Source organism: Pongo abelii, chromosome 18, assembly GCF_028885655.2.
Source record: "Pongo abelii isolate AG06213 chromosome 18, NHGRI_mPonAbe1-v2.0_pri, whole genome shotgun sequence".
Lineage (NCBI taxonomy): Eukaryota > Metazoa > Chordata > Mammalia > Primates > Hominidae > Pongo > Pongo abelii.
This window is the reverse complement of record NC_072003.2, coordinates 44,827,916-44,850,035: the sequence shown is the minus strand read 5'-3', so window position 1 is coordinate 44,850,035 and position 22,120 is coordinate 44,827,916. Positions and strand designations below refer to the sequence as shown.

At 45.3% G+C, this 22,120-nt stretch overlaps 1 protein-coding gene, 1 long non-coding RNA gene and 1 pseudogene across 2 annotated transcripts; 2 read left to right on the top strand and 1 right to left on the bottom strand.

Moving 5' to 3' along the window:
• The first annotated feature begins 450 nt into the window (after window positions 1-450).
• Window positions 451-3,398, top strand: LOC100451872 (mitochondrial protein C2orf69-like; annotated as a pseudogene).
• Window positions 3,399-8,997: 5,599 nt separating this feature from the next.
• Window positions 8,998-11,283, top strand: LOC100939026 (uncharacterized). Its single transcript, XR_008514517.2, has 3 exons — window positions 8,998-9,476; window positions 10,565-10,795; window positions 11,000-11,283. It is a non-coding gene; the product is annotated as an uncharacterized LOC100939026 (long non-coding RNA).
• Window positions 11,284-19,315: 8,032 nt separating this feature from the next.
• On the bottom strand, window positions 19,316-21,799 carry LOC129050888 (uncharacterized). The gene is made up of 4 exons (XM_054534415.1): window positions 21,514-21,799; window positions 20,802-21,225; window positions 19,952-20,099; window positions 19,316-19,635 (listed from the first exon to the last, which is right to left on the bottom strand). Exons 1-4 carry the CDS (start codon window positions 21,797-21,799, stop codon window positions 19,483-19,485), a joined length of 1,011 nt encoding a protein of 336 aa, XP_054390390.1. The 3' UTR covers window positions 19,316-19,482.
• Window positions 21,800-22,120: the final 321 nt, after the last annotated feature.

The window sequence follows — 22,120 nt, the reverse complement described above, 5'->3', positions numbered from 1 at the left end:
AAAAGAACCTTTATACTTGAAATAAACTAAATAATATTATTGAAGAACTAATGAACAGGTGACATATTGTAGAAAATGTCTTTTGTTGTTTTCTTCTGTAAAGAATCTCTTGATTTGTGCTATGTATTCAGCATTTATATTTCATTTGTTTCACAGCTAATGAAATATGTAAATATGAACAACTCAGCACAGTATTGAAATAGTGTGCTGGCATTTGTAGTTTTTATAAATATTATGGCAGGCAATTGAGTTGTGCCAAAGAAATATGATTTCTAGTACAAAAGGAATGCATAAGCCAGGGCCTCAAGTTTAAGATATTTATTGAAAATATCCTCAATTGCAACACAAACATCATAACATTTTAAAAAAAAACTCTTTTCAATAAACTGAATTAAACAAAAAATTCAAATAATAACTTTTATGGAGTTAGGGAAATGCTAATGAAGTAGAATGGCAATTGAAGCTGAAAGATCTGAATTCAGGTAAATAATTTTACCCATATTAGTTTTATGTTAAAGGAAAAAACAATTCTGTCCATATACTATTTATTGCAGTGAAGTATTTCAGAAATCTGTGCATAATACATAATTAATTTTCTAATGGTAAAAAAGTAATCACATTCTACAAATTACTACATTATGGTCTATTGAATAGAGTGGCATTTCAAATGAAGAAACTTGGAAGTTTTCATGAGATGGTGACCTATGCCACAGAAAAACTATGTAAAATATTTTACCCATGTGTGCAACTGTTGATACTTCTGCTTTTCAGGAAGATAACATGCTTTAAAAATTTAATGCAGATAACTAAAATCACCAAGAAGTTACAAGAATTCACAAAATGCCTAATATAGTTGAAAGAAAATTATAGAAACTTCTCAGGAATAGAAATAAAGGTAACAATCTAGAGAAGTATCAACCTAAGAGGGCCAGTGCTCCATTTAGATGCATCTGGTCACAAGGACGTCAAATCCATGTTGGTTTTTCGGCTTCTGACAAGGGAAATGGAATAAACCAAGATGAACTGGCTACTGGCATCCCAAGTGTGCTGTCTTCCACATGTGAGAACTAAATTATAAATTATGTTGCAAAAAAGGAGATAAGTCACTAGTGTGAAGCATTAAATTATATGGTACATAAAACTCAGATGTGAGGTTTATATTTACAAGATTGCCAATATAATAAAAAAAAACAATTTAATGTGGCAAAAAAACTATAAGCCTGTCAAGTCATATTTGGAAAAGAGGCAAATGGAAAATAAACTATTGAAAATGTAGCAAAACTATTTAATGTACAGCATACAAATTATGCATTAAAATAGGCTAAGCTGATGACAGAACTAAGACACTGAACTGCTGAGCACAATTAATGTAGTCATCTACTATTTGAAGGCAAATTAATACAAAATACAAATATATTTATTTACATATGAAAATTAGATGAGAAGAAATGAAAAATATTTTATTGTTTCACTAGACTATATAAACAGAAAGGAAGTATTTAAAGAATCAGTGACTCATAAATTTCAGAAACTAAGGTAAGATAAATTAAGAAATACTTAAAAGAAATGATTTTGGTTATTGTGAATACTGCTTCAATAAACATGGGAGTGCAGTTATCTCTTTGACATACTGATTTTATTTCCTTTTGATATATACCCAGTGTTGAGATTGCTGGATCATATATATGGTAGTTCTATTTATAATTTCCTGAAAAACCTCTATGCTGTTTTTCTGACCTGGCCGGGGCCCCGACAGCTGGGCGTCCTGTCGCAGTTGCTCCCTCAGGATCCCCTCACCCTCCGCCTCCCAACAGCTCGGGCTTTTGCGTTTGCTGTGGCTGCTGCTTGTGCTCCTGCAGCTTGGTATTGGAGACGCCTGGTTCTGATCTCAGGACAGAACCATGAACCCAGCGGCAGCAGCAGTGCGGGATGCTTTCCCTCCGTCACCGTGCGCCAGCTGCAGAGCCTGCCGAGTCCGCCATGCCCGGAGCGGACCGGCAGTGCAGCGCCAAGTTATTCCTGCTGGAGGCGGCCAGGGAGTGAGTGGAGTCCTGGGACACCTCTGGGGAGCGGGCGAAGGAGGAGCCGCAACCCCTATGTCCTCTGTTTCCCCAGGGATATGCAGAATTACCATGAAACCATGACTCCTCTTTCTGGGAATTACCAATGGGAAAATTGGAGTCTAGAAAATGTTGCCATCATTTTAGCCCACCAGTTCCCCAATAGCTATAGTTGGGTGATAAAGTGCTCCCGAATGCATTGTACGGACACAGCTGTCATGATGATTTTGTGAAAAGTAACATGTTTGGTTCCCCAGAACACAATACTGACTCTGGAGCTTTTAGGCATCTTTGTATGTTATTAGTTAATGCTTTTAAGTCAGAATAGTTTATCAAAGAACAAATTGAATGATTGGAATAAGGACTTCACAGCATCTAATTGTAGTCCAGTTCTTCTCACACTGCAAATCGTTTCCAGGGAGAAACAGAGAGGACCTGTGAAAAATCTGATGAATTGGCCATGAGTTTGTATCCACCATCACTAAATGACGCATCTTTTAATTTGACTGGATTCTGTTGTATCCGAGCGAGTTAGAGAGAAATGCCACACTTTGAGACAAATTCAGGAGTCGTTTATTAGGTAGCGACCGAGAGACGGCTAGTGCTCGAAATTCTCTTGGCCCCGACTAAGGGGCTTGATTTTGTTGTATACTTTGGTTTAGAAAGGGAAGGGGGGGGTGCTTAATTGTAGAAATCTTACAGGAGTGAAACAGGCAAAAAAGTTAAAAAAACAAATGGTTACAGGGAAGTAAAGAGTTCCAGGTGCAGGGGCTTTAAATTCATCACAAGGTGATAGATGCTGGGATTTTTGGGCATTACAACCAGACACAAATGCGGGGGCTTAGGGTACTATCATCTGGACAAATTCCTAGGAACTGCGGACCTAGCTTGCCATAGCATCTTATCAGTTAATTGCATTCTCTGATGTGCTGGGAGTCAGCTTGCACAAGTTAAGTCCTTGAGGAAGGGGGTGGGTAAGGAGCCCTTGTTGTCTTGCAAATGAAGGAGCCAAATGGAGTCTGTCCAGTTTCTCAACTAAGAGAGAGTGATTCAGGTTAATGCAAGTTAGAGTATCACAATTCAATAAAGGTTGTGTTGTTTTGAATCAGTTTGTTGTTGTTGTTGTTGTTGTTGAGAGAAGCAAAGACAGACAAAGACACAAATGCTTTCATTAAAAGCGTAAGAAAAACGTATTGGCTGGATGGTGGTCATTCCAGAAGAAGCAATACTTGGGTTACTTATTCACAAGTCTTGAAAGAATTTGCACAATGGAGGATTATTGTTCACACCCATGTAACACTTTACAAAATATGTGATCCAATGAGATCTTGGATTGGAAAGGAGCAAAATAAATTTGTTTAGATACTTGGGGGATATTGATATGCAGGTGGCTAGCTGAATTCATTTCACAAAGGAAGATTTCTACATAGAGCATCCCTTCAGAGTTCATTAAGTATTTTGAGGCTACAAGTATATTAATGTAATTGTTCATTGGAAGACCATAAGCACTTTGAGTGGTATAAATTCAGATAATAGAATGTAATTCATAGATGCATTGTCAGTTTAGGGGTATGGGGGAAAGCATACATTCCTGAAATATGAGTGTAATGTGCAATAGTATTTCTTGCTTGGGAATGTGAGCAGTTTTTAATTTGGGTTGGGTTAGAATTAGTTAATTTGAAGTCTAACAAGGTGGTTTGTGATAATATTGAGTAGATACAAGACCCTTAAAATGAAAGGTACCACATAGTTCTTGTAGAAGATAACCAAAATTGTTTCTGTTGGAAGTAGTGGTTTTCTAAGTAATGTTACTAATTTTGATGACATTTTAATAGTGATTAGCTATTTTGGCACTTAAAACTTGTGTGGAAACATTTTATTTCTCTTCAAACAAAAGCAAAGGCACAATGTTGTTTCCTATCATTTTGGAATAATTGTACCTTGCCTCTTTTGTTGTGTAAACTCATTGACTTGTCCTTTAATGTGAAACCAAGTACTTTTTTCTTGAGAGTAAAAATATATTTGTTTCCCAATGTCCAAAAATGTGCAAGAGTGTAAAGGTGGTTTTTAAAAATATAGCCATGTGGTGATGTGTCCCCTTAGTCCCAGCTACTCAGGAGGCTAAGGCAGGATGATCTTTTGAGTCCAGGCTGTAATGCACCATGATTGTGTTTGTGACTAACTACTGCACTCCAGCCTAAGTAGCATAGTGAGACCTCATCTCTAAAAGAAAAAAAAAGAAAAACAGAAAAAATTACACTTAAGTAGCATCACTTAATTTTTAATTGATAGTCTTTAGTTGATTGTTTTGGATAAGACATTCTGGGGTTTCTTGAATCTCGGCCAAAAACCAGTTGTTTTTGAAAACTGTCTTAAATTAAGCACATTTATATATTTTGGATAAAAATGAACTACAGGAAAATTTTCAAATTTTTCATTATATTAGTCTTTTTGAAAGAGAACAACTTAAATAAGTTAAATATATAATGCTCTAATTGTCCATGCTCTATTAAAAAGGAAACAGATTCCATATATCTAAATCAATGCTTCTCTACAATCATGACTTTGTCAGAAAAAAAAAAATAGTTATTCTTGGCCAAAATGCAAATTACATTGCTGTAAGAAAAGTTACAAGACAACGTTTAAACATCATCCAGCCTGAGGCCAGATCCACATATGACAGTTACAATTTCAACTCTGAAAGATTTAGCATCTCATTAGTGGACTCTGCCCATGTATGAAGATGACATCCTAATTGTTGGCTACATGTGTCTATGAGAGTCACAAGCTCACTGTTTGCTGGGCCCTGTTATGTAACTTTCTATAAAATCCAAGGTCTTTAAACAATACATGTGAGTGTGGCAATCCCCTTTGCGTCCCTCCCATTGTATGGGAGCTCTGTTTTCACTCTATTAAATCTTGCAACTGCACACTCTTCTTGTCCATGTTTGTTATGGCTCCAGCTAAGCTTTCGCTCATGGTCCACCACTGCTGTTCATTGCTGTCCCAGATCCGCCGTTGACTTCCACCCCTCTGAATCTGGCAGGGTGTCTGCTGCACTCCTGATCCAGTGAGGTGGCACCCATTGCCACTCCCAATCAGGCTAGGGGCTTGCCATTGTTCCTGCGAGGGCTAAGTGCCCAGGGTTCGACCTAATCGAGCGGAATAGAGCTATAACGCTCACCACATGGCCCAAGATTCCATTCCTTGCAATCTATGAGGCCAAGAACCCCAGGTCAGAGAACAAAAGGCTTGCTGCCAACTTGGAAGTTGCCCAGCACCATCTTGGGAGCTCTAAGAACAAGGTAACATTTTGGTGACCATGAAGGGACCTCCAAAATGGTGAGTAATGTTGGACCACTTTTGCTTGCTATTCCATCCTATCCTTCCTTAGAATTGGAGGAAAATACCAGGCACCTGTCAGCTGGTTAAAAACAATTAGCGTGACTGCTGGACTTAAGACTCGGGTGTGAGGCTGTCTGGGAAAGGGCTTTCTAACAACCCCAACCCTTCTGGTTTGGGAGTGTTGGTCTGCCTGGAACCAGCTTCCACTTTCAATTTTCCTGGGGAAGCCAACGGCCGACTAGAAGCAGAAAGCTGTCGTCGTGAACTCCCAGCGTTAGCCAGTTGACATCATGGTGCAGCCAGAAGTCTCTACTCAACAGTTGCCCATGCGTGCACCCCTACCTTTCCTTCTGACCCATACCTCCTGGGTCCTGACCACAACTTTCTTGAAAGTGTAGCCTGAAAATTCTCCTTATCTCTGAATCTACTTCCTCTGATCCCTGCCTCCTAGGTACTAATGGTTCAGACTTTCATTTCTTCTAGCAAGATGTATCCCCAAAGGCATCTAAGAAAGCTCTATGCTGTGTCCTTAGGCCCCTAGGCTATGATCCCAGAGAGTCTTCTCCCTGGTGTCCCTCCCAATTTAGGCATACAGCTCTCAACATGGGCAGTTATGTGGTACCCATTCCCCACCACCCTTGCCAGGGCCCCAAGTCTGTAAAGGGCTAGGAGAAAAGAAAGAGAAACAGAGAGAGACAGAGGGGAGAGAAAGAGAGAGAGACAAACAGGGAGTCAAAGAGAGAAAGAGAAAGATAGAATTAGTAAAGAAAAAACAGTGTGCCCTATTCCTTTAAAAGCCAGGGTAAATTTAAAACCTATAATTGATAATTGAAGGTCTTCTCCATGACCCCATAATACTCTAGTACTACCTTGTTGTCAGTGTAAACAAAGGCATAGCCTGAAAACACTGAGACCACTGACAACCCATAGCATTCCTATCAAAAATCCTTAACCCAGTATACTGCGGATGGCCCAAATGCATCCAATCTGTAGTGGCAACTGCTTTGCTAACAGAAGAAAGTAGAAAAATAATCTTTAGAGGAAACCTCATTGTGAGCGCACCTCAGCAGTTCAGAATTATCCTAAGTCAAAAGAGCAAAAAGGAGCTGGGAACGGTGGCTCGTGCCTGTAATTCCAGCACTTTGGGAGGCCGAGACAGGCGGTTCATGAGCTGGAGGTTTATACCAGCCTGACAATGCTAAAAGGAGCCTAAGTCCCCTCAGAGGGAGCAGCCAGGCGGGCATCTGACTGATCCCATCACAGGACCCCCTCCCCCAGGGACCTCCATGGGTGCCTGCCTACCACGCCTTCAGGTGTCAAAGCCCCCAACTGTCAGGAGTGTATGCAATGAGAGTCAAACCATTAACACTGTACTGGATCTTGTTATATTATTCTTTGCACAATCTGCAGCTTTTTACAATATGTTTGAGACTTGCAATCCACTCTGAAACCTTTGTCCTTATATAAGCCCATGACCTTACTTATTTGTCCAAGCCCAAAAATGAGATTCGACATCTCTTCTATTGACTGGCTCAGATATGAGAGTCATTACCATGCCTGTGAGCTAGGTCCAGCAATGAGTCACCCATTTTACCTATGGCCAGATCTGCATGTGACAGTCAAAATTCCAGCTGTGGATTGTGTCTATGAGTGAGATTCAGGGCCTTAACAGTGGGCTCTGTCCATGTGTGAGATTGACAATTTTAACTGTTAGCTATGTGCTGGGCCCTGTAATGACAGTCTCTGTACCAACAAAGGACATTATGCAATATGCATAAACTTCCTAATGCTTTGTGATCTTTCCAAAAGTAGGAGTCCGAAGTCATGATACACTGCCATAAGCCCAGCTAGAAGAGACAAAATCTCTTCTATTGGTTGGGTCCATGTAAGATAGTCATCATTATGCCTGTGAACTGGACCCAAGTACATGTTACAATACCACCTGTTGACAGGGACCAGAAGGAAAGCCACATCACCTAAATGCTGAGCCAGGGATATGTTAGTATTTATTTTGAGAGAAGAGCCCTGGCAGGAAAGTTACATCACCTGGCTGCTGAGCCCACTGATATGGCACAATGCCCTCTGTGGGCAGGGCCAAGGCAGGGGAGTTAAATTAATTAGTTGCTGGATCCAGCAATATGTCTCAAATTATTCTATGGACAGAGCCCAGAAAAAAAGAGAAGAGTCATATGACCTAGGTGATGGGCACAGAGATATGTCATAATGCCCTCTGAGGAAGGGCTCAGGCAGGAGAGTTACATGACCTAGAAAATATGGCCCAGGTATATTTCACAATCCCAACTATAGGCATTGCTTAGACAGGAGAGCCACATCACCTGGGTGCTTGGCCCATCAATTTGCCACAATCACCTTTGTAGGGGGAGTCCAGGCAAAATAGAACAGTCACATCTTCCAGGTTCTGGGCACAGTAATACATCACAATTCCCCAGGTAAGCAAGTCCAAGGCAAAAGAGGAGAGTCGCATCAACTAGGCGATGGACCCAGTGAAATATCACTGGGGGCTGACCCCAGGCCAGAGAGGAGAGTCGCATCACCTAGGTGACTGGTGCATAAATACTTCAAAATCTCCTCTAAGAGAATAGCCCAGGCAGAAGAGTCACATCACCTATGTGGTTCACCTAGGTATAGGTCACAATCCTGTGTTTACCTAGGACCCAGGCAGAAGAATAAAATCAACCAGGTGCTGGGCAAAAATATGTGTCAAAATCAGGCCCACAGAAAGGTCCAGGGATGAGATTCACAATACTGCATATGGTCTAGCTTCAAATGTGAAACTCAACACCTTTTGTAAGTTCTGTCCAAGTAACAGTCACAATGTCAACAGTGGACTGGATCTGTGCATGACAGCCCCAACCTCATCTGCAAAAAAGTGTCCTAATAAAGGAGACACAGCCTCACAGGGTGTTTAATCTTGATCCAAAGTCACCATCTTACCAGTGGTCCAGATCCATGTATGAGAGTTACAGTTTCAACTTTCAATTGCCTCCAGGTGTGAGATTCAGATCCTTACTGTTAGCTAAGTGCGCAGACAAGAGTCACAATTTCATCTGTGTTATGGACCCTGATATGAAACTCTCTTTACCACCTGAGGGCATTGTACAACATGCTTGAGTGTTGTAGGGCTCTGTGACTTTTGTACAAGTAGGAAATCCAGGACATTTCCTGTTGCCCTAAGCCTAGTTACTAAAGCAAACATCTATTTCATTGGCTGGGTCCAGGTATTAGATTCATTACTGGGCCTATGAGCTGGGTCCAGAAATGAGTCACCATCCTACCTGTGGCCAGATTTACATATAGCAGTCACAATTCCAACTATGGACTTTATCTGCATGTGAGATTCAGGAGCTCACCAGTGGGCTCTCTCCATGGGTGAGGGTGACAATTCTAATTGTCAGCAGGATGTGCCTGTGAGAGTCACAATATCACCTGTGTTCTGGTTTGTATTATGAAACTCTCTGTACCACCCAAAAGCTTCATATTATGTGTGTGTGTGTGTGTCAGAATCTTCTGTAACTTTTTACAAGTAGGAGACTCAGGACCTTACCCTTTGCCCTAAATCTGTCTATGAGAGTCAAAATCTCTTCTATTGGGTGGTTCCACATCTGAAAGACATCATGATGTCTGTGTGATGGGTCTAGATACTGGTTACAATCTTACCTATGGGTGAACAGAAGGCAAGAGAGTCACATCATCTGGGTGATTGGCCAGACATATGTCACAATCCCTTTTGTTGACAGGTCCCAAAAAAGGAGTTACATCACCTTGGTGCTCAGCTCTGAGATGTGTCACAACATTGCCCAGTACAGGCACGGCACAGGCAAGAGAGTCACATTTCCTGTGTGCTTGGCCCAGTGGTATGTCACGTTTCCTTATGTAGGGAGGGCACACGTAGCAAAAGAGAGTCACATTACCTAGGTACCGTGCTAGAGCTATCAGTCTCTGTGTTGTTCAATGTGAGAGTTATGATCTCTTTAGACATCCATGTAACAGAGCCCCAACTCCTTCATCCTCAGATGTAAAGGCTAGTGAAGACCAAATAAGCCTTGAAAGGTAAGTCCCCTAAAAAGGCAGAATGTCTTAGGCTTTGGCCTCTCCCCTTCAAGCACAATGAGATCATAACCGCTCTTTTGACTTCTCACTATGCCCAGTACTGGAACAAGGCTCCTGACTCCACACCCTCACCTTTCCACCCTTGTACCTTCACTGGGCAGATGAGAGACGAGAAGACCTGAACTCTGGGACAGTCTGGGGAGAAAAGAATCCAAAAAGGGTTGAGGTGGCAAGGGCTGAGCTCCCATGGGTGCCCCGGCCCAAAGCTGCAGGTCCAGGCTGCTTTCCAGGTGACATTCAGTGCAGGTTCTTCAATGCCACTAGAAGGCATGAAAAACCCACTGTAGCTGCTGCTTCTTCCTTTTCTTAAGCTCTGAAAATGCAAACACTTTTTCAAGGTTTTCAGATATGCCCAGGTACCCCCAACTGAAAAGGAGGATAATGGCATTGTTCATCATGGTTTATCATCTTGCCCAGGCACCAGCCAGCCCCTTCCTCGCCAATCCAGCTGCCCCAGGCTAGAGGCGATCCTGTCGAGCCTCCTCCCTGCAACTCCACTCCTCTTTTTTCTCTTCCTCAAGCACCGGCATACTTTTGGTCATCCTCCTTGTTGTCACAATGGGGAGCATGATACCATAAAGACCTGGGAACCCCAATGATCTCAGGTCCTGCAGGGGTCAGGTGAACATATAGGAAGTCCAGAAGGACAGTCATCTGCCACCTCCAGTTAAAAAAGAACAAAACCCTCACATTCCAGGAAGGAGTCAAGAACCCAGTGAAAGCCACAGGTCTAGCCCACAACCACCTAGGTATGTGGGGTCCTCCAAGGCTCACGCTTGTGTCCTGCAGGCTGGAGCCCATGCGAGGGTCTGCAGTCTTTGTTCCGGATGGGGAACTACTGCTTCAGCTGGTTACCCAGGTGTCCCCGATGGGGAAAGGAAGGAAATGGTGAGAATCTTTAGCACAGCGGATCACATCACTCTGGCAGAGACCAGTCCTGCCTGCGCATGGTACCAGAAGCCGCAGGCTAGAGGCAGTCACATCAGGCCTCCTCCATACAGCATCTCTCCTGGTTTTTTTTCAAACAGCCCTAATCACTTAATTTGGTCATCTTCCCTGTCACAATGGGGCACCTGGCGCTATAGAGACTTGGGAAACACACAGATCTGGGGTCCTACAGTGTCCAGGTGAAGACGCCAGGAGTCAGAGAGGAAAGTCTTTTGAAGCCTCCAAAAGGAATGCAACAGGACCCGGCACTGCTTGAAGAAGTGGGGTGCCTAGTGGTGGATACAAGCCCCACACATCGCAGCAGTAAACAGGTAAGGCACTCCCTGGCCTGTGCCTGTTTCCTGGAAACTGGAGCCGTGCCCAGGCTGGGAGTCACCATTCCAGACACAGAATAAGCTGTTGGGCTGGCTGCCTCACCCAGCACCCTGCCACGCCAGAGAGAATCTTGGATGCTGCTTTCCCACAGGCTGCAGTGCCTTCCAATTTAGGCCACCCTAATAACACTTCTCCCACAGGGACACCATGGTGTCCAGCCCTCCAGCCTGGGGTTTTTCATCACCCAGTGATTCCAAAAGAAATGATCTACAATGGCATGACTAAGTTCCAGAAACAAATAAACAAAATACAGAGGGAAGTCCATTGGTCACTTTGATTCTTCAAAGGTGACAATTGTCCCTCTCTGAAATCTTAAGAGTGCAGGAACAGGCTGTTCTAATGTAAATGAAATTCACACTAAAACTGATTGAAAGATGAATTCTGTTTCCAAGGTACTTTGTATTCTCAAATTGCATCTGCTTACCCTGGCCCCCTCAAAATGGAAGAGTGATGACTATTTGTCTTTGTAGCACTGTGGGGACACAGAGCCTTAACTGGAAGAGTGTCAAAAGCAACATTCCATAAAGGGCTGTCACTTCCAGTTTTCAAGCAAGGTTGGAAACCAGCCATGATGTATGAAACACTGTTGACCAAAGTGCACAATTAGTAATACAAAATGAATAATATAAACTATTGTAAATATGTGTGGACATCGTGGCAATTTGGACATCAAAAAACACTGCCAAATTCAGGAAGAGGAAGCTGTAAACTCATGGCTGTTAGGAAGCTTAACTTCTGTGTACTAGAACCCATCAAAATTTCTCCATGTCCATCTGTCCGAACAAACATTGAGATGTTTATTTCTATATAATTCCTATTGAATCCTACTGGGCAGGACCCTTCTGGCCCCATCCTCACAGCACTGGTGCAGTGGAACTGCACTTGCTCCTGCTTCCCCCTATATTGTTAGGAGTGGAAATATTTAGTAACAGGGTGGATTGGGAGGCTACTGAGGCCTCCTGGATGGGTGGGTCTGGTCTCCTGTAGCCCAAGCCTTTTTACAATAAATAAGTCATAGGTAAAGTTAGAAAAAAATTAAAAAATGGAAATCATTCTGTTTCTTTGCTCACCACAAAGAGAAACACAGCATCTAGAGATGTCTGTTGGAGCCAGGCTTGTCCTGGGAAAGTAAGAAGTGCTGAGCAGGAGCCCTGGGGATGGAGGGCAGGTGAGATGGGGCTCCCAGGAAGATGCAGCCAAGCCTGGCCCACTCAGGCTGGCAGGGGCCCTCTGAAGGCCAGGAAAGTTGGCCCAGGACACTGAAACTCAAGTGGCTCATCTGAGCCAAAGATCTGACCAGGTCGCACTGAATCTCATCAGCCCTGCCAACTGGGGGTCTGATCAGCCTTGAAGATCTTGGTCACTGGAGGCAGACAGCTGGTGGATGGGTCAGGAGAGCTGCCTACTGCCAATGCGGGAGTCCACTCAGTGTAGGCCCACTGCCCCACTCAGCAGCCTGGATAACCTGCTGAGGCTGCAGCTTCTTCCAGTTTTTGAGCAATAGGGGCATGTATCATTTCCGAAGGTTTTCAGGCAATCCCTGGTGACCTCTGGCAGGGGGTGGTTATCTTGGCAATCTCCAGCAGGGCCTATGGACTTACTCCCAGGCAACACCCAGCAATCTCCGTGCCCACCCAGGCACTAAGCATTTGTGGTGGGGCTTTCTGGAAGCTCGCCTTCTCCTGCTCGCTCTTCATTTTCCCCACCCCGGTACTTCTGGCCATTCGCCCTGTCATCATCACAATGAGACAGCTGGGTGCTGGAGACTCAGAAACTGCCATGCAGACCTTGAGTCCTTCCCAGGCCCAGCCAACAGGGCAGAGAATCCAGGAGAAAAGTCATTTTCACCTCCTGAAGTACCAGAGCTGACCAGGCACCTAGAAGTTGTGCCCCAGTGCAGGCTGCCGGTGGAGCTCATGACAAGGCCAGAACGTGAAGCACTCCCTTGTCTGTCCTTTTTTCCTGAAGGCTGGGGCTTGCCCGGCCGATGTCACCCTTCAGGACAGGGAATCAGAGCTTTGCATGGCTGCCTTACCACACCAGGGCAGCGCCACAGAGAATCATTGCTGAGGCTTTCCTGTGGGCTGCAGTGCCTGCCCCTTTAGGGTCCCCACAAAAACACCTTTCCTGCAAATAATCCACCATGTCCTGCTTGCAAGCCTAGGTTTCCTCATCAGCTGGTGATTTCAATGAAAACAAACTACAGTGGAATGACCAAGTTCTAAAGCAGGAACACACAAAGAATCTGTGGAAAGTCCATTTGTCATCTAGATTTTTAAAAGATACACATTTTCCCTTCTTGTTATATTCAGGAGTGCATGAAGCCGATATTATAATAGATGTGCAACTCACACTAAAGCTGATTAAAGGGTGAATTCTTATTCTAAGGTACTTTGTGGCCTCAAATTTGTCTGTTCCCACCCCCAGGACCCCATTAAAACTGAATAATTATCATTGAGAGAAGATGTAGAAAGAAACTAGCTAGGCAGATAGAGCAAAGAGTTCTCAGCAGAACATCCCTTCTAACAAAAAGCAACCCAAGAAATCACTTCTCTTTAACAAAGAGCAGCCTGGAAAATTGTGCAATCATACAAAAGGAAGCTGGAAGCTTGTGTGGGCAGGCATGCCTGCAGCTGCATAGATAGAAATGACCACCTTGGGCCAGACACATCCAGCATGGGGGGCTGCACCCTTCTTTGTAGCATATGCACAGTAGAAAAGAGATAAGCAACTTGGAGTAGCTCAGGCTGAGAATCTGCCTGCATAATAAAAGGTTGGGGTGTGAGCTGCCAGAGATTCATGCTCTAAGCAGATGACACACCTGGTCCTAACCAGTTTTTCATGCCCTATGTGGATAACATACCCCTTCCCACTAGCTCATCTATAAAAACACTTGTATTTCACTGCAGAATGGCAACTCTTTTTTTCTGGTTCCCTCTCTGCAGCAGAGAGCTGTTCTCTTTTTCTCACCCATTAAATTTTTGCTCTAACCTCACCTTTGGCATATCTGTGTCCTTGATTTCCTCGGTCCTGAGACCAAGAAGTTCAGGTGTAACCCCAGATGACAAGGCCAGTTTATCATGACTTGTCTCATTGCCTCTTGGGACATAGAAACGTCAATGAAAATGTGTCCAAAAGGACATTTCATAAAGTGCTCTCTCTTCCAATCTTCAAGCAATGTGGGACTATCCATCATGTATAAAAAACTTGTGGCTGAAATGCACAATTTCTAATACAAAAATGAATGCTATAAATTACTCTATGTATGTGTATTATGGCCATTCGGACATTGTCACACATTGCCACATTTAGATAGAAGAACCTGTGAACTTGTGGCTGTTAGGAAGCTTAACTTGTGCATACTGTCACCTATGAAAGTTATTTTTCCCTGCATTTCTTGAAACCAACCTTGAAATGTCAATCTTGTACACAATTTCCATTTATCCCCAGTGAGGTTCACCCATCTGGCCCTGCCCTTACAGCACTGGTACCAATGGAATTGCACTTGCTTATGCTTCTTCAAATTTTCTGGAGGTCATAAACATTTAGTGACAGAGTGGAATGAGAAGGTACTGAATCAAGGGCTGATGCCTTCTGGGTAGATGGGTAGAGATCTCCTGCAGCCTGGATATCTTCAAAATAAATAGGTTATAGGTCAAGTTAGAGAAAAAAATAATACTCTTTCTTTGAACACCACAAAGAGAAAAGCACTGGATCTAGATGTGTCTGTGAAGCCAGGCTTGTCCTGGGAAAGTGAGAAGAGCTGAGCAGGAGCCCTGGCAATGGAGAGTGGGTGAAATGTGGTCCCCACGGAGAGACCGCTAGGGTCAGGACTTGGTACAGTGAGGCTGGCAGGGACCTTCTGAAGGCAAGGGAAGATGGCCAAAGACACAAGGCTGAAGCAACCCATCTGAGCCAAAGATCTGTTTAGGTCCTTCTGAATCTCAGCAGCCTTGCCAAGGAAGGCGTGATTACCCATGGGTATCAGAGACTCTGGAGGCTGGCAGCTGGTGGGTGGGCCAGAGGCCTGACTACTGCACAAGTGTGATTTCACTGGCAGGCCAACTGCAGGGAGTGGATAAAGAGAGAGTTCTGTGTGGGAATCTCTCTCGGTGGATCATCGGGGAGGTGAAGTCTTCTTCATAGCCTCAAACCCAATTTGTGGGATAGCAATTCCAGTGAAGCTGGGACAAGCTGGCACTGCTCAACCAGGCCTCCCAAGACACCAGGTTTCTTTCCACCACAGCTGGGCCTGGATTGGGATGTGAACATCTATCCTAGAGCCCAGAGGATGGGACCCTGGTCAGTGATGGTGCTGGTGTGTGGTGTGAAGCCAGGTAGGGCAGACTCTTCAGGTGGAAGGAGAAGCCAGCTTCTCCTGTGGGCTCCCGGGCAAGTCAACACCCTCTTTGGGCCTGTCTCCTCAACTGGAAAATGCAGAAAGCCTGTTGTGCAGGCCTCACAGGGTCAAGGGGCAAAGGATGAAGGAAACTTCAGAATTCTTGTGCCCACCTCTTCCTGAGAGGGATGATGGTGAGAACAATGGTGATAGCCACATGCAACTGAGTCCTCAGGAGGTACTGTGAGGAAGGTGGTGTTCACATCACACTTCCTAGATGAAAAAACAGTATCAGGAAGGCCTGGCTGCATGCCCAAGGTTACACACACAATGAGTGTTGAAGCTGGGAGTAAATCTAGAATCAGGGCTCACTGGAGGTGGTGGGAGCATTACACAAGCTGACTCAGGCAGTTATCCAAGATCTGAGGTCACTGGGGCTGGGGTGTAACTGTGAGAGAGGCACAGTCTCACTGACCCTGTTTCTGACTCTACTAGGTAGGAACCTTTTTAAAAGTCCAGATGGGGCTGCAGCAGCAGGTGAATTGGCCTATGGCAGGGAGGGGCTCCAGAGAGTCAAGGACAGGGCTCTTCCCTCCCAGCTGGAGTTCTCCACATCAAGAGACCAGGGTGTCTTTCTCCTCCAGCCCTGCCCTCCTGTGGCCACAGTGCTTGGAATGCCTTCATTAGAGAGACTAGAGAAAGGGCCTGGGAGAGCTAGGCTCAGAGTAGATTAGACGAAGAGTGAGGGTGGGGACGATCTGACTTCATGACTTATTAAAATCACACCATAGTGGTAACTAAGAAGTGCTTAGTGTCTTTGGAGGTCAGCTGTGGAAAGAGGAGGGAAAGATTTTGGACAAGGAGGTGAAAGGTCCTTGGATGCTCTGAGTGAGAGATTTGGGTACGGGGGTCAAGGAGAAATAGGTTGGTGAGAGTTCAAAGGAGAGGTCTTGTGCAGTTAGCTGAGAATTGGTGCTCATCACTGCTACCACCTTGATAACAGAGGCTGCTGTGCCCCCACTCCCCTCCCCGCCGCCCCCCCGCCGCCCCAGGCACGCTTCTCAACAACCTGCAGATGCTGGAAATTGCCATAGAGGATTATATAGATGTGAGTGAGACTGGGGCAGGCAGGCAGGGTGGGGACCAGGATCCTGAAGCTTGTGAGGACAGAGTCCTGGACTGAATCCTGAGACTGCAGCACTCAGCAAACCCCTTTCCTGAGAGCCTACCAGATGCCCCTGTAAATGGCGGTGTCAGTTACATCTTATCTATGAGTGACGGAGCCTCCAGCAAAGACACCAGTTCCTGTTCCTTGAGTAGTGAAGCTGCAGAGCTAAGTCTCAGCCTCTGCCTTAGCTGGTACCCATTGCAGAAGAGAGAAATTGGGCCCCTCCTAAGACAGGAAGTTCCTAAATTGTTGAGTAACTTCTTTGTTTCCAAGGCCTTTGTCTCCCTGTCTATCATCACAGAGAATCAGGGAGAAAGGTCACTGAGCCTCAGTGTCCCTTCTGTGGAGACCAGAACCTGATGCAGGTCCAAGTCCTGTTTTATGCACATGCTCTGACCCTGGTGGCCCTGGTGGTGTTGCAGCATAGGAAGTATAAGGGATGAGGTCTAGTCATGGGGCAGGGAGACTTTCTCATGAATCTTGGCTGTCTACCTTCTAAGAACATATGATCAACACTAATAAAGGAGGAAGGTGAGCAGCTGGTGCCGTCGCTTTGAGGGAGGGTGGGGATGTGAAAGTCAGAGACCACCCTGGGGAAGACACTCCTTGGCTCCATCCTCTGCATCTTAGATTTATTAGGACGGTTTGATACACAGAGAAGCAGGAGACCCATCCCAATGGAGGGTTTGATTAGGGGAACAGAATCAATGATAAACTCCTAGAGGAGGGACTGTTTATATCCAACTCTGAGAACAAGTTGGGGCTACATGGGATTGGAGGGGAGGGGAGGACCCCTTAAAAGAAAGACCCTAGAAATTGTCCCTACCCCCACACACCCCCACAAGTTCCCTTTGTCATCTTCCACCCAGGACCTGTCAGAATCCTGCCCTTCCTTCTGTCTCCAGATCAAAGTCCTCCAGGAAATGCAGCTGCTTCAGTGACAAGAGATAATTGTCATCTTCTGACTGAGGAGGAATTTGGGGTTTGGTTCCAGTGCATGAAGCTGCACAGTCAGAATAAAAGATGAGGGCCTAGCAGCTTAGCAAAGAGTAGGAGAAGACTCTATCTTGTGCCCAGCTTCAGAGAACCTGGGGCCATAGCTCCCTGGTCAACATTAGGCCTTGCTGTATGGGGACCCCTGGGCAGGCAGTGGGAAGCCTGAGGTGTGGCTCCTGGTAGCCTCACAGCTGCCACTATTTTCTGAAGCTCCTACTTGTTTTGTCAGATGGGCCCCTATTCCAGTAGGCCAGCAACACCCTCAAGACCAAGAAGAGGCCACGGTGAATCTCAGGGCCATTGAGTGCCTGGGCTGACAGGGGCAGAGTGCCTCAGGGCTCAGTGACATTTGGCCTGAGTGTTGGCTTTGGGAGTCAGACAGCTGCACTGGGCTCCCAGCTTCACCATGACCAGTACTGTGTCTGGGGCCGGGGCCTCAGTGCTCTAAAACTTGAGACACCATAGTGATAAATTTTACACACCCTTCTAACTGTTTTTTCTTTTTTATGTCTTTCTCTATAATCACCATGTACTACTGATCTCTGTGTTTATTTAAATTAATAAACGTGTTATACAGTGTGTATTATTCTTCCTCGTGATTTCTTTACTACATTGTATGATTCCACTCACATGAGGTACTTATAGTAGTTCCATTCATAGAAACTCAGAGTAGAAGAGTAGTTCCTAGAGGCCAAAAGGAAGGTAACGGGAATAGAGTTTCAGTTTTGCAAAATGAATAAATTTCCCTATGAATGTGGATGATGGTTGCAGAACAATGTGAGTGTGATTAATTCCTCTGTCCTGCACTTTTAAAAATTGTTAAAATGGTTAATTTTATGTATATTTTACCACAATGTAAAAAAGGACTTTTTTAAATGAACAAACTGTAGATATCTGTAACAGCATAAATATCACAAATATAATATTGCATTAAAAAATTGATGTAAAAGTATCCATACTGTGTAATTTTTTATATTACATTCAAAAATCAAAACTGAGGTTCTGGCTTCCACTAATGATGAAGTAGCTAACTGAACTAACACTCTCACACAGAAAAATGATGAATCCTGGGTAAATTATTATATATCATTATAGAAACACTTCTATATAAAATACATACATGAAATATGTGTGTATAAAAACTGAATGCATATTTTGGCTATCCCTTCCATAGGAGAGATAAGTATTGAAGATAGAAGCCAGCCCATTTAACACCCTCTTTTAAAAACAGCACTCTTCAAAAGGACAAAACAGAATCCAGTCTTTTTAACTCTTGTATACAGTCTCCAGGGCACAATTTCCAATTCAAGAGATGCGTGAAGACACGTGAAAATGTAATAAATACACAAGATAAAAAGCAGGCAGTAGCCATCTCCAAGATGTCCAGGATGTAAACAGCAGACAAGAATTTGAAGGCAGCTATCATAAGCACGCTCATGAGGGCAAAGGAAAATATTCTCAAAAATGAATAGATGTGAAACATCAGCAGATAAATAAAAAATAGCCATATAAAAAATGGGAAATAAAAATAATAATTTTGAGCTTTTCTATGGTTCAGAAACAGAAGACATAGCAATATAATTTATCCAATCTGAGGACAGAAAAAAAAAGAAGTTTAAAGAAAATGAACAGAGCCTTACACACCTGTGGGATGACTGAGTCTGAGAAAAGGTGAGAGATAGAAAAAATCAAATGGAGTATAAAAGTAAATCAACAAAATTTAAAGAAAATAAACAGAGCCTTAGAGACCCATGGAATTATTGACTCTGAGGAGAGGAGAGAGACAGAAGAATTAGATGGGTTGCAAAAATAAATAACAGCTGAAAACTTGCAAAAATTGTTCAAAAACCTATTTTTTTTAATCTAAAGATCCACGAACCCCCCACAAAAGTACAAATAAAACCATAACAAGGCCATATTGCGATTTAGGAAACTAGCAGGCAGGACTTTCAATTGACTTGATATGATTTATCATTTTTACTATTTATAAGAATGGAAATAAGTTCTTAGAGTTTTTGTCTTGGAGAAAGTCTGACATGTGAGGGACAGACGACAGTTACTAAAGGCAGATGACTTTCCAGACTTGTCTTAAATGTTCCATTCTTTACATTAGAACTTATTTAAATTTGTTTCTTCCAAATACTGCAGTAATATTGATGCTCCAGAGAGCTGTCCCACGGAGATTCAGCTCTTGTGCATCTGCCCTGCACAGAGCTGAGGCAGTGTCTATGAGTTTCAGAAGTAAGTAGTCCTGCAGTACTTAATCTGAAAAACTTAATGGAAACATGAATTAACAGAATGATCACTGTTTAGTTCTCTCAGAAAACTATTAAAAGTGGTCCAAGGGGGTATTTAAAAAGAGATATTAAAGTATTTTCCAAGGGAGCCCTATTCAGAGCAGAAACACAGACACTATCCCTGACCTCACCACACAAACTACCCTCATGTGTTGGGAGGGACCAAGGGGTGCTCTGGTCCTGCTGACCTGCATTAATCATGGCCAGGAGGTCCACACTAGGACCCTAACGCCTGGGAAGCAGCCTGGGTGGGGTCAGAGAAGTGGTGGATGAGGCTCCCACAGCAGCTTACAGGGTCCCATCCCCGTAGCTGTTTCCTTAGGGTCAGGCCCTTCCGCTGTGACGTTTTCTCCTCTTTATTACACTGGCGGGAAAGTCTCCGTGAGAGGCCCGGCCTAGATACGGGCCACGCAGTGAGCCCGGGGGTCCAAGCGGCGCTCCTGGGATGCAGAGGATTTGTGACAGCATAGAGAACAGAGGAAATGGTTTTGAAAAGGCAAATGGCAGGTGACTAGGGACACGATGTTTTCACTTCTGGCAGTCAAGTGACAGTTTCAGACACTCATGAGGGGGCTTCTCGAGGGGATCCCAAGAGCCTGAGACCTGCCAGGTCTGCCGCCATTACCCTGCTCCTAGGGACGGGCTCCACTGCACATGTCCGAAAGGGCAGGCCCCTTAGCCCCACCCCTAGGAATGGGTACACTGCGCATGTGTGAAAGGGCATGACTTTTATCCCGCCGCTAGGGACCGGCTACACTACCCGTGTCTGAAAGGGTGTGACAAGAGGGAGGAGCGAGAAGGGATGGGGCGGAGCGGGAGGTGGGTAAGAATACGAGCGCGGTGCGTCCAACGTCCGGCGGAGGGTCGTTACCACGGCAACCCTGCTGTGGAGGCCATGAGAGGCGAACGGCCCTTGTTGGCTGGCAGGAAATCGAGACACTCTTGAGGGGGCTTCTTGAGGCGATCCCAAGAGGCCTGAGAACGGCCACATCCGCGTCCCTTAACCCACTCCTAGGGACGGGCCGCACTGCGCATGTCTGAAAGGGAGTGACAAGAGGAGGAGCGAAGGAGGGTGGGGCTGAGGAGGAGGCGGGGTGAGAAAAGGGGCGGGTCGCGCCCAACGCTTGTCTGAGGAGCGTTACCTTGACAACCCTACAGCGGAGGCAGTGAGAGGCCACCAGCCCTTTGTTGATCCGCAAGGTATCAAACTTCGAACATGACAAGCATAAAAGCCTGCAGCTCGAGGAGACAGGGTGTCACAATTACCAGGCGAAACTAGCCGCCCTAGCTCCAATGTCTCCTCAGCAGGAGAGATTTGGAAACAGCAAGGCTTCTCTCCGCAGGGCGAAACTGCTGGGCTGCGAAAGGCGGGACAGGGAGCGGAACCGTCTTCAACCGTTCCGGGAGTTCTGCTGTCTGGTCCGCTCCCGACTGTTGGTCGCAGGGCAGAGGGTCTAGGATGCCAGCCGACTGCGGGCTGGCCCGTGAGCCCAGCCCAGGGCGGGGAGATGCAGGGTGAGGCGCGCCTCGCGCTGCATACTGGGAGTTGTAGTCTCTCCACCGTCCCTCACGGTGGATGGTGGGGTCACAGGAGGACAATCCTAGATTGAGACAGGAGCGGAGGCGGGGCGCGGCCGTGCAGGGAGGGGGAGGGCGGTGTAGGCGGCTTCGTTTACCAAGCTTGCTGGCTATTGATTTCATGCCAAACCCTCGCCAAGGGGATTAAATCAGGAGAGGAACTTGAAGGGCAGGCCTTGGCTGGCCAGTGAGGAGGATGTGTTGTTGCGAAGTGCACCCCGCCTTTGCCTAAATCGGGAGTGTCTGGTCCTCACTTAGGCGACTTCGACTTCTCACTGCTCAGCTCGATTTTCTTTCCCACCCGCACCCGAGCTCTTTCCAGAGCGTCACACCTCCTCCAGCCCATGGAGCCATCTGCTTTCGTAAGTGGCTGTGGAAACTGGTCTGAGGTCCCAGACGCTGTCACTGTGCTGCTGCCCTCCGCTCTCTTCAAGCAAAGCACAAGCCTGGTTGCCTTTGAAAGACAACCAGGGCCTGGCCTGGGAATGCACAAGTTCAGAGCTTCGCAGGGGGTGACCATGGGCTGTGGCTTCGTGAAAATGTCACCTTCACCAGTACCCATTTTGCGGATGTGGACGTGGAGCCATGAGGGGGGTGATCATTGGGTTACAAAGGTGCTGCTAAGAGCGGAGGAGAAAAACCCAACTCCCAGCCCTGTGTCTGGTATGATATTTCACCAACCCATTTAAGTGCGCAGGCCTCCAAATATCTACCTAAAGATTATGATAGATTAGGCATTTTACACTTAAAATCACTGGCTTCGTGTCCACTGAAGCCTGACTGGCCAGTGCCTAAAAGAAACAGATGATAACCTGATCCCTCAGGAACAGATGGTGTTCTAGCTTTGTGGAAGTGAATTTCAAGGTATGGAGCACTTGAGGGG

What these genes read in the sequence shown, in the direction of transcription:
- LOC129050888 (XM_054534415.1), bottom strand. Translation starts at nt 21,799, where the DNA reads ATGGGTACTGGTGAAGGTGACATTTTCACGAAGCCACAGCCCATGGTC. An exon ending in AAAGAAAATCGAGCTGAGCA is followed by an intron (nt 21,226 to 21,513) that starts GTGAGAAGTCGA and finishes ATCCACCGTGAG; the next exon opens with GGACGGTGGAGAGACTACAA. An exon ending in AGCTACGGGGATGGGACCCT is followed by an intron (nt 19,636 to 19,951) that starts GTAAGCTGCTGT and finishes GTTTCCATTAAG; the next exon opens with TTTTTCAGATTAAGTACTGC.